The 12,252-nt window shown below is 43.3% G+C and overlaps 1 protein-coding gene and 1 pseudogene across 1 annotated transcript in view; one reads left to right on the top strand and one right to left on the bottom strand.

Moving 5' to 3' along the window:
* Positions 1-6: 6 nt before the first annotated feature.
* EGLN1 (egl-9 family hypoxia inducible factor 1) overlaps positions 7-12,252 on the top strand; it is a gene marked incomplete at its 5' end in the record, with an annotated part of 59,096 nt that continues 46,850 nt past the window's right edge. The window contains one exon of the mRNA XM_021696149.2: positions 7-564. Coding sequence (XP_021551824.2) covers positions 7-564 — 558 coding nt within the window. The remainder of the gene's footprint in view (positions 565-12,252) is intronic.
* LOC123325257 lies at positions 7,205-7,322 on the bottom strand (annotated as a pseudogene).

Genomic DNA, 12,252 nt, shown 5'->3' on the forward strand with positions numbered 1-12,252 from the left:
CCGCGGGCTGCCGGGGACGCGGCCAAGGCAAAGGCCAAGCCCGCGGCCGACCCCGCGGCGGCCGCGTCCCCGCCTCGCGCGGCTGCCGGCGGCCAGGGCCAGGCGGCGGCGGCCGAGGCGGAGCCCGCGAAGGAGGAGGACCCGGAGAAGACGAACCTGTACCCGCCGAGCAACACGCCGGGCGAGGGGCTGAGCCACGGCGGCGGCCTGCGGCCCAACGGGCAGACGAAGCCGCTGCCGGCGCTGAAGCTGGCGCTGGAGTACATCGTGCCGTGCATGAACAAGCACGGCATCTGTGTGGTGGACGACTTCCTGGGCAAGGAGACCGGGCAGCAGATCGGCGACGAGGTGCGCGCCCTGCACGACACCGGCAAGTTCACGGACGGCCAGCTGGTCAGCCAGAAGAGCGACTCGTCCAAGGACATCCGAGGCGATAAGATCACCTGGATCGAGGGCAAGGAGCCCGGCTGCGAAACCATCGGGCTGCTCATGAGCAGCATGGACGACCTGATCCGCCACTGTAACGGGAAGCTGGGCAACTACAAAATCAATGGCCGGACGAAAGTAAGTGAGTGCTAGGGGGTCGCGCTGGACATCACTTACTGGGCGGGCCGCCCCCTGCGCGGCGACAGGAGCCGCTTAGGGCGAGGAGCATGGTTTTTCCGCCGTATAAAAGTGATTTCCTTCTTGTGTAGCACCCCGTAAGGAAAACGGCTCTAGTGCGTACATAGGTGTTTATCTAGGTAGCCTCTTTCTCTGTGCCCACTATTTCCCACCTACTGCCCGTTTACAAACGTCTTATTGCATGGTTTTGTGGCTGAACTTAGGCCCTTCCTTTCACTTTGCTATTTTCTGCTATTTTTCCTTTTCCAGTGCACTGTCAGTTCAAACCTTATTGGAGCTTTAGGCTCCCGATTGGGGGGTATTAGAGTAGTACCCCAAGCAAGTGCTGGTTCTGCATCTGTCTTGTGTTTGCATATACCCCTAAATTCTCTCTGTGGTGTTGGAGCCACTCATCGGATTCTGGTTCCCAGAGTGGAATGCTGTGTTTGGTTTAAGAATCTGCCAGCCTGACCACGAAAAGGTAAATTTAAAATCAGTACCTAGTCAGAAGACTCCTCGTATTCAGGAAGAGCTTGGCTGCTCCCCGCCTTCTCCTATCGCTCCTATCCCCCTCCCTGTCCCTACTGTTTTTAAACCCCCCCCCCCCCCGCCCAAAACGGGGAAAGAAGTATTTCCGTTTTTAGATCTTGCAGTGTAGGTACGTTACATTTTTAGCATAGGTTTCCTTTATTTGCTTTGTTAATATAATCCTTCTGTTGAAACAGGACTGTGTTGTAGCTTCCTGCAAAAAAAAAAAAAAAAAAAAAAAAAAAAAAACCCCACGGAATTGGAGCAGGAGGGAGGGCTCATTCTAAAGTCTCAATTTGGTGGAATCTCTTTGTTTTCTCTTTACTGTTGTAGTTCCCCCCCCCCCCCACCCCACAGATTGTTCCGCTCGTACCTAGTCTAATCCCTCTTCCCTCCTCTGCATGGTAAACCGGAGACTCTTCCCTCCTTAATACTCTCTCGCAGTTCTTTTTCATTTTGCTTCCCTGGTCTTAATCTTTTCTTTGTATCCAGCTCCTCCCTAGGCCGCCCTGCTCCACCCTCCTCCACCATCAATCTCTGTCTGATATTTTGAGTTTTAAGAGCTTGTCTTAGGAGATCATCACGTGTGTGTGTGCACATACACTGACTCTTCCCACTAGTTCTTTTGTGTGTTGTCAGGGCATCTATTTTGGCAATCATCACGGGTGACTCTCAGGCTGCCTGAAGGCTGAGCAAAGGCAATGAGGAAAGTTCTGAGTATGACAATTTTGTGGGGAAAAATACAACATGAAGTCTAATTTATATATTGCCGTCTCATTACTGGATGAAGGCACGTGTCATAATATCATGTAGTTTCAAAAAAATGAAGTCGCGTAATATTAAGCTAGAAGAAAAAAAGGGAGCCTGATTAGACCTCAGTCTCAGTCTTCAATAAGAATTTCACTTATATATTAAAAAAAAAAAAAAAAGCTTTGTCATGAATCGAATCTTAATATAGTCATGAACTCCAGAGCAGGAAGGGAACTAGCCTGAGGGAATATCAACATAGCTCTATGCAGACTGACCAGTCATTAGTTGAGGTATAAACTTAAAGCGAAGTCATGAAGAAGTTAATGTCCTAAATCTTCCTTGATATGCTTTCCTTAGTTAATTTAGCTTTCCAAGTTAAGTCTTCTCCTGTCCCCCCTGTTTTCGTCTGTCCTCAGGGAGGGGACAGTAGTCAGCCTAGCTCTTAGAGCAGTTGCTTCTCAAGGGGAGGTTGTTAGAAAATAGCGACCTCTTCATCAGGCATCCCAGTGGCTGAAGGGAACAGTAGTCGAGGTTGTAAATCACTTTAGCGCACATATTTTATTTAGGGTTTTTTTTTTAAGAGATTTATTTGCTTATTTGAGAGAGAGAAAGAGTTTGGCACGCACCAGGTGGGGAGGGGCAAAGAGAGCGAGAGGGGGAGAGAATCTCAAGCAGACTCCCTGCTAAGTGCGGAGCCTGAGGAAGGGCTTGATCCCATGACCCTGAGATCATGACCTGAGCCGGAACCAGGAGTCGGATGCTTAACTGACTGAGCCACCCAGGCACTCCGGAAAGGACAGATTTTAAATTCTTTAGATTGATCTTATGCTTACATTCATTTTCAGCGCACAGTTTGAGAATCTGTGAATGATTTTAGGGAATCCCTTTCATTGTATTTGGTTGAGAGAGTTTTTGTTAATTGTGTTTAACCATTTAATTTTAGTATTCCTTAAAAAACCAAAGATCTTGCTTTGGGGGAATGGGAAAGCAGTCAGATTATTAGCGACCATTTATTGAGCAACCACAGTGTGGGGTAGGCACCAGAGTAGGCCCGATACAGACATGATCACAATAATCTTAATCCTATGAAGTGTAGGTAGTAGTACTCCTAATTTACGTTTAAGGAAATATCAGGTCAGACTTGGCTAAGGACTACCACGTATGCTAACCTCGATGGGATTCAAATTTAGGTCACTGAGATACCAAGCCCCAGGCTTTTTCTACTATACTGCATATAGGTAGGATATTAGATGAGCTGTAGATTACTTAGCATACTGCTGGGACTAAAATTTGATACATTTTATTGAGGGCCATAGCATTAGGCTTGTATGTGAATAACTGTACTTGATGGTTGGCCTCTGTAAACTTTTTAGTAGATGACTACACAGTGTTTATTTCAGTATCTGAAAAGCCACTTTATAATTACCCATTTGAATCATGTTCATTTCTCTATAACTTTTACGAGAGGCAGAATATAGGTACTATACTATATGGGATTGAAGAGAGGGTCTTCAGTTAAGAATTTTGTTATTCTTTACAACGCTATAGTAATTTAAAAAGTTACTTGCCACAAATGTGTAGTGTTTTTCTCACTTAGATTTTCACAGCAATACTGTAAAATAGGTAGATTGTTGATATATTTTTCCTGTTCATAGTTTAGAAAGGTGAGCCTCAGGAAATCATGCACTTCTGGGAAATCATGCAGCATTCCAGGACTTAAATTGAAGTTTTCTGACCAAGATTCAAATGTCCTTTTTTATTTATATTATCTATTCTGAGTGGTCTTTGTGTGTATGAGGGCCTGATAATCAGATGATGTATAATTGGCTGTGGCTCATTCAGTGTTAGGCTTTGATTTCCCCCAAGTTTCTACTTCCGACATGCTTATCTGGCCCACTGTTTGTCCAGCTCTTTTAAAAGAGGAACTGCAGGGGAAGGATGAAGTAATGCACGCCGACACTGATGGAACTGAGCTTCAGTTTCCACTTTCTCTGGTCCCTTTTTCAGGATTTTCCCCTTTTGCCCTTAAACTGACCTTTGATCCTTTTTCCTTTCTCACACCCTTCCTTCAGCCAGCAGTGGTGTTCAGTGGGAAGAAATCATGATTTGTGAACAGTGGTGTCGTGTGGGCCCTAAGAAATCATAGGTGGCTTTACTTGGGGAGAGAAGAAAAGGAATGCAGATGAGCGGGGATCATGGGAAAATGCTGAACTATTCAGTTGGAGCTTCTCAGCTACTCTGAAGGAAACGATTTGCCTGTTAGAATAGAAATACCAGAATCATATGCATATTTTTGGAATTCATCCAAAATTTAACTCTGTTCAGTTAAAATGAACATAAAGAAGAGGAGTGATAAAATGGGTTGAGACTAATAAGAAGCAGATTATATTCCTAAGATTTTTAGTTAGTGTCACTGTTAGTCAGCTCTGGCTCATGATGGCTTTCAGAGCAAAGAATAGGATGAGGAAAATCCTGTTGGCTTTATTATCACTACTGAAGAGATGTGGTGACTGTCCTTTTAGATGTTACAAACAAAACTTCCTTCTCAGTCCACTTCTGCCACTTTCTCTGTATCTCAGCATCCACCATGTACAAAGGGGAGCAGCTTGTTTAATGTTTTAGTAGCTCTGTCAGGGCGCCTGGGTGGCTCAGTCGGTTGAGTGACTGCCTTCGGCTCGGGTCATGATCACAGGGTCCTGGGATCGAGTCCCACATCGGGCTCCCTGCTCTGAGGGGAGCCTGCTTCTCCCTCTCCCACTCCCCCTGCTTGTGTTCCCTCTCTCGCTGTGTCTCTCTCTGTCAAATAAATAAAATCTTTAAAAAAAAAAATAGCTCTATCAGTCTTAAAGATCAAAGTCCGTTATTCCATATGTGAAAAGGTCGAAAACATTGCAGTTTCTCATAGTGCTTTACAGTTTAAAAGAGATATGTGTGGACTGAAAAAGCAGTCTTCATAGGTTGTGACTGAACCAAGTTCAACTTTGTAGGAAAACATTTTGTATAGTGGATTAGTTTACATGTAGTTCACATACAAGGTAATTCCTTTAACTATTAAAGAATTTTATTTTAAATTAAAAGGGTTTGTGTGTTTTGGATGTTTATAACTCTTCACTCATCTGTTACCTAGTAAGCCGCAAAAATACCCCACAAGACCTTAGTCATGTGGGAGGACGGCATCTGAACATAGAAGGATGGTGGACTCTGCTGCTGTCCCATCTGGCTGGGATCCTGGATCTGCCATGGCTGCTGTGTCCTTGAGCCAATTGCTTAATATTTCTGAGCTTCAGTGACTCCATTTGTACAGTGGTGTTAAATCATAGTCGCCTTTTCTGCCTCGTAGGCTTGCTGTGAGGAGTACATATAATTATGTGTGTAAAAGCACTTTCTAAATTGTAAAGCCCAGTGTGAAACTGTTGTTAACTATTACTCTACTTTTTTTTTTCTTAAGGTTTTATTTATTTATTTGACAGAGAGACAGCAAGAGAGGGAACACAAGCAGGGGGAGCAGGAGCGGGAGAGGGAGAAGCAGGCTCCCTACTGAGCCGGGAGCCCAATGTGGGGCTCGATCCCAGGACCCTGAGATCATAACCTGAGCCGAAGGCAGACACTTAATGACTGAGCCACCCAGGTGCCCAAACTATTACTCTACTTATCTTAAAATTTTCCTATTTTTCTGAATCCTTCTGTAAGAGTTAGTGCTTTTCCTGTCTTTTCCCCCTTACAAGCTAGAGGGAAAAGAGACTGAGAATGATCACCCATTTTTGACCTGACCACTCCCCTCCCCAACACATATATTTCTTTTTAAACAGAGAAAATAAGTCCCAGAGAGGTTAAGTGATTTGTTCAAGGTCATAAGAGTTCCTTACTGACAAAACTGATGCAACTTAATGCTGCATCTCCTGTAAAAGGACGTATTCCTACTTAACTAATTTTGGTATATTTTTTTGCCATTTTTGAGAATTGCTTGAACATACTCCTTTTTCTTCTCCCTTTTACTCCTATCATTGTACACTTTGGCTTATCTGACATTCTAGTTTAAATTTTCCTCCTTTAGGGACGCCTGGCTGGCTCAGTGGGTTAAGTGCCTGCCTTTGGCTCAGGGTGTGATCCCAGGGTCCTGGGACTGAGTCCCACATCGGGCTCCCTGCTCCGTGGGGAGTGGCTGCTCCCCCTGCTTGTGCGCGTGTGCTCTCTCTCTCTGACAAATAAATTTAAAAAATCTTTAAAAAAAAAAAAAGATTTATTTATTAAAAATAAATAAATTTTCCTTCTTTAGTTAATTCCTCCCTAATTTCCCTAGATGTTCTTTATTCACCTTCTTTTCTTTCCTCCAACATTAAAGCCATTTTCCTGAAGCAGGCCTTCTGCATTTCTGATTTACACATTCATTCTCTCTTTTCCTTTCCCTTTTTTTCCCCACTGTCAGGCTGCAGATCTATCTTTGTTCATCTTCCCCGATGTTTTTTGAAGCCCGTGCCTTTCTGGTATGCCTTTGGATAGATGTTATCGGCTTCGTTTTTATTTAATTTTTTGCTTTAGGCCTTTAAAGTGACACCAAATGTTTCAGTCTTTCTTTCATTTGACCAGATGCTTAGCTGGTTTTCACTGATGCAGTTTACTACTATGCCTACCTTTTTGTGTTGTGTTTGCATTCTACCTCCTTTCCCACTTGTTTCTGCACTTAAAATACTGTCTGTAACTATGGGATGGCATTCATATCATTTATGAAGCATATTCATAGCTTGTCTTTGTTATTCCAGCTAAAACCTTTCTGTTCTAAAAAAAATAAAACAACAAACAAACAGAAAACTGACAGATGGTTAACCAAAGCCTTCCCTTAAAATAGTTGTTTTCACACTTGTATTTCCTAGTCCAAATGCTGAACTGTTCTGCCACCTTTATTGGAATGTTTTGTACTTCATTATCACATTTTCCCTGAACCAACTCACAGTTATGTTTCCAAAGAGCTCTGATAGTATCTGTAGCCTCTATTTGCTCATTGAGGCCACTATAAAATTTTCATGAGTTTGGAATCCTCATTTTCCTTATTCAATGTCCCAAACCCCATTTCTTTGCCAAAGCAAAGTGTATGTACTCTTGGTTCCCCTTGTTTATTCTCTGAGTCCTGTTTTGATAATCTTTTCCTTCATTTGTTCATTCACCAAATATGAAGTGGGGACTTGCCTCTTCTAGGAACTAGGAATGCCTGAACAACGACAACACCGAAGAGCCCTCGTTCTCATGGGGCTTAAATTCTGTTTGAGGTAGGCGAGAAGTGGGGAGAGACAGTCACTAAATAAATGTATAAGTAAATATATAACATGTTAGGTGGCAAATATTAAGGCAAAAAAAAAAAGAGTGAACAGTGGTTACTGTCTTAGGATCGATAAAGTACTCAGATGATATTACACTTGATCTTAGCCAAAAGGCCGAGAAGCGATTACTCAGATGATATTTAAGTAGACACTTGAATGAAGTGAGGACCTGGGTTATGTGGATACATGCAAGATGAACACCCCAAGTGAAGATACTACATAGCAAATACAATGGCCCTGACATGGAATGTGCTAGATGGGTTTGGAAAACAGCAAGAAAGGAGGCGGCTGTGGTTACAGGAGAGTGAGGAAGGGAGCATGGTAAGAGATGTGGCCCATGAAGTGGTGGGTTAGGAAGTAAGATCACATCTGGTCAGATTTTGCCTTGTAAGCCATGGCAAGAACTGTGGGTTTTATCCTAGGTGATGGAGAGTAACTGCAGACATGGTGAAAATGAGTTGCATTCTGGGCATATTTTAAAAGTAGAGTCAGTGAGATTTGCTGATGGATTTGATGTGAGGTCTGAAAGACAGGAAAGAGTCAAGAAGGACTCCAAGGTTTTTGGCTTGGGCAGTCAGAAAGAAATAATGATTATTTTGTCTTGCCCTAACTTTTCTGCCTTTCTTCTCTTGTCCCACTTTTTCAGTTTCCATTTATAGCAGGTGGTTGACACTTATTTTGCAGCCAAAGCTACAGGAAAAGGTTCTCTGCTCTTCCTTTGCACATTCCTTGGTTGGCTGTGCTTGCTGCTACTGGGTTGGCCTTACAGCACATCCTTTCTTCTCCAGAGGCTTTGGGGCTTCTTTGCACACCGTGCTCTCATCAGCCCTGCCACGGGGGCTGCCTGCAAGAATTACTACAGCATTTCTGGTGCTGCCAGCAAGTGTGGCTATGCTGTCTTGCATGAATTGCTCACTTAAGATGGCTTATAGATACAAATCCTGTAAAAAGAATTACACAGATTCTGAAATTTGAGGGAAACATTGGAGAAAATTGAATAGTTCCATGTGAGAGACAAACAGATTTAGATGTCGAAATAAGGTCAGAAATAAGATACCTTCATTTAAATATGCTGTTGAAAATAAAACTACTGTAGAAAATTGAGAAGAGGTAGAAGGAATATAAAATACCAAAAATAATCCCATTGAGGGGCACCTGGGCGGTTCAGTCAGTTAAGCCTCTGACGCTTGATCTCAGCTCAGATTTTGATCTCAGGATTGTGAGTTCAAGTCCAGCATTGGGCTTCATGTTGAGCCTGGAGCTACTTTAAAAATAATAGTAATAATAATAAAAATAATAAAATTTAAAAATTAAAAAAATAATCTCTTTGACATGTACATAGGACGATATGATAGCTTCCTATATAGTAGTATGAAAAGTGGGGATAAGTTTAGGATAGCTTAGGCTCCATATTCAGTGGTCTGAAAAAATGCCAGAGAAATATGAATTCTCATCCCCTTGCTTTGGAGCCTGATACTGGAATTAGAAATAAAAGTACTAACTTTCAAATGGCAACTAATAGTGTTAAAATTAGAATATTGTATCCAGGACTTTGAAGGATAGGAAGCCTCGCTCTTGACTCCAGACAGAAGTATGGATAAACATTAGGTTATTGTGTATGAAATGGTTTTTAAAAATTTAAACCTGAGGGACACCTGGGTGGCTCAGTCGTTAAGCGTCTGCCTTCGGTTCAGGTCATGATCCCGGGGTCCTGGGATCGAGTCCCACATTGGGCTCCTTGCTCAGCTGGGAGCCTGCTTCTCCCTCTGCCTGCCATTCCCCCTGCTTGTGCTTACTCTGTGTGTGTCTCTCTCTCTCTGACAAAAAATAAATAATCTTAAAAAAATTTAAACCTGAGGGCACCTGGGTGGCTCAGTTGGTGGAGCGTCTGCCTTCGGCTCAGGTTACTGTCCCAGGGTCCCGGGATCCAACCCTGCATTGGTCTCCCTGCTCAGTGGGGAGCCTGCTTCTCCCTCTCTTGCTCCCCTGTTTGTGTGTGCGCTCTATCTCTGTCAAATAAATAAATAAAATCTTAAAAATAAATAAAAATAAATTTAAACCTGAAAAGTCAAACATGAACTATAGAATCCAGGAATCTATATCCTCAACTTAATTCAAACAACTTCTATTTAAGGCTGAATTTTGTATAATAAAACTTAGATAGGAAACATCAAATCTAGCCAACTAACTGAAAAGGTCTAATCAGGGTTTTGGAGTCTTCAGAGATTGACCATGCATCTGAATTTTTTTCTCAGTGTTGGTACTCAGCTCTCGTCTATAAATGGTAACCAGAAGTTCTGAGTCTATCGTTTTGTCATAGAAGTATCCTTCATTTTAGCTCCAGGCATTTGTTACCTTCTGTTATGTCTTCCACTGACTTCTTAGCACTATTTCTCTGAAATAGATGTCTTAAAAATTACTTTTTTTTTTTTTTTAAAGTAGGCTCCATGCCCAGCATGGAACCCAACATGGAGCTTGAACTCATGACCCTGAGATCAAGACCTGAGCTGAGATCAACAGTCAGATGCTTAACTGATTGAGCCACCGAGGTGCCCCTTAAAAATTACTATTTTTTTTTTTTTTAAGATTTTATTTATTTGAGAGGTACCTGGCCCAGAGTCCTGGGATTGAGCCCTGTGTTGGGCTCCCTGCTCAGAGGGGAGCCTGCTTCTCCCTCTCCCTCTGCCCTCCCCTCCCAACCCCTGCTCTCACTCTCTCAAGTAAATAAAATCTAATAAAAACAATTTTATTTATTTGAGAGAGAGAGCGTGCAAGTGGTGGGGGGAGGAGCAAAGAGGGAAGGGGAAAGAATCTCAAGCCAACCGAAAGCCCAGGCCTTTGCAATCCAACCACAGAAGAGACATCCATCATCTGTACTGTATTCTTTTGTTAGCAGCAAGTCACTAGATTGATTCCACATTCAAGGGGAAGGAATTACAAAGGGGTGTGAATGCCATTTCTTGAGTTGTTTCTTCCTTTGCAGTGTCTGCCCCTTAAATGTTATTGTTCTTAATGGTCTGTGCTTTGTCTTCTCTCTTTGTTCTAGTCAACACTTTTTCTCTCTGGCTGATACCATGACGGGCTTGGGAAGCACAGGTTCTTAAGTTAGTTTGCCTGTGTTCAGACCCTTGTTTAGCTACTTGATTGCGCTCTGATTTTAGGCAAATTTTCTAACAATTAAAGCATCAGCTTCCTCATTGGTATTAAGAGGAGTTAATAACACCTAATTCAATAAGGTTTGTTTGAAGATAGATGGGATAACGCATGAGAAATGCTCAGCAGATGATCAGTTAGTGCTCATTTAATATTAGCTGTAACTGTAATAGTAACAGCAGGAGGATGAGGAGAGGAAGAGCCATGACTTTAGCTATTAGGGTTTGTCGGAGCTCCTCGATCTGTGCCTCACCCTGGCCTCTGTAGAGGACTAATGGATAGCTCCACCTGCATGTTCTGGAAGTACTGCAAACTCAGCATGATCAAGACTGAAGTTCCCTCCAGGTTTCCTGCGGGGGGTAGGGGGGATGAGGATTGAAGGGGCTCTCTGGTGGGGAGAGGATGGAACAGGTTTAAAATTGACTCTATCTGTGGACTGCATTTACTTTTTTTGACAAGTGTTCACCGAGTGCGCAGCGTACGCCAGGACCAGTGCTGGGAACTGGTCATGTCAGCGCCCAAGCCAAGGTGATGCTCTCTGCCATTCTGGAGCGGGAGACAACCTTGAGCCTGCATTCCCATGCGTGGCGGGTGTTGCTGAGACGGACAGGATCCCACGGGAGCACGTCAGAGGGGGCCGAAGTTGGTCTGCAAGCCAGGAAAGGTCTCCTGGAGGCAGTTACTTAGACTGAGACTTCCAGCACCTCAGTCGGTTTCCAGTGGAGGAAGTCCATTGAAAGTCTCCAAGTCTGAAAAGAGCACAATGTTTTAGAAGAACACACCTTCTTTTATCAATATGGAAATTGTACTCATTTATTTTTATTTATTTATTTTTAAATACCTTTTTTTTTTTAAGATTTTATTTATTTATTTGAAAGAGAGAGAATGAGAGAGAGAGAGCACATGAGGGGGGAGGGTCAGAGGGAGAAGCAGACTCCCTGCTGAGCAGGGAGCCCGATGTGGGACTCGATCCCGGGACTCCAGGATCATGACCCGAGCCGAAGGCAGTCGCCTAACCAACTGAGCCACCCAGGCGCCCCGAAATTGTACTCATTTAAAAATTATTTCCTATCTGTGTCTTGTTCCTGTTCCCATTTACACTTTCCTGTTGAAACCCATCTTCTCTGTCTAGGTTATTACAAAAGCCTTTTTCTTTTTGTCTCTTTCCTTTCCAGTCCATTCTGTCCTGGTGTTACATTTCCAAAACACAGATCGTATCATTGTCCTGCTTGAAAATATTTGTTTCCCCCGAAGTCTTCATATGCTATACAGAAAAAAAAAAATTTTTTTTTCCACTTCTCATCATATACTTTCTCCTCCAGGCACTGGAGCCTTCTTGCAGGTTTCTTGAACCTGTATTTGCTTTCTGCCTCAGTGCATTTCCCTGGTGCTTTCTTTCTTTCTTTTTTTTTTTTTAAAGATTTTATTTATTTATATGACAGAGAGAGACAGCGAGAACAGGAACACAAGCAGGGGGAGTGGGAGAGGGAGAAGCAGGCTTCCCGCTGAGCAGGGAGCCCGATGCGGGGCTCGATCCCAGGACCCTGGGATCATGACCTGAGCGGAAGGCAGACGCTTAACGACTGAGCCACCCAGGCGCCCCTCCCTGGTGCTTTCTGTGTGGAAAGGTGGTAAGGAGGTTTCTCTAAGTTGATTCTTGCCCTAGTGTCTCTAAGCAGAATTACACTTCTATCCTGTCTGTTGCTGTGACACTTACCATTGATAGAACACTTTCTACATTGGTGGGTTTCCTCTACTGAGTGTGAGGCACTTGAGGATGGGACCCGTCTTATCCATGTTGCATGATGCTCCTTGCACCAGGCATCCAGTAAATATTACATTGGAATTTCCACTGCACTACTCCGATTGAGATTTTGATCACTTTATACCTGAATTGTTTCAC

The sequence above is a fragment of the Neomonachus schauinslandi genome, chromosome 6 (genome assembly GCF_002201575.2).
Source record: "Neomonachus schauinslandi chromosome 6, ASM220157v2, whole genome shotgun sequence".
Classification (NCBI taxonomy): Eukaryota; Metazoa; Chordata; class Mammalia; order Carnivora; family Phocidae; genus Neomonachus; species Neomonachus schauinslandi.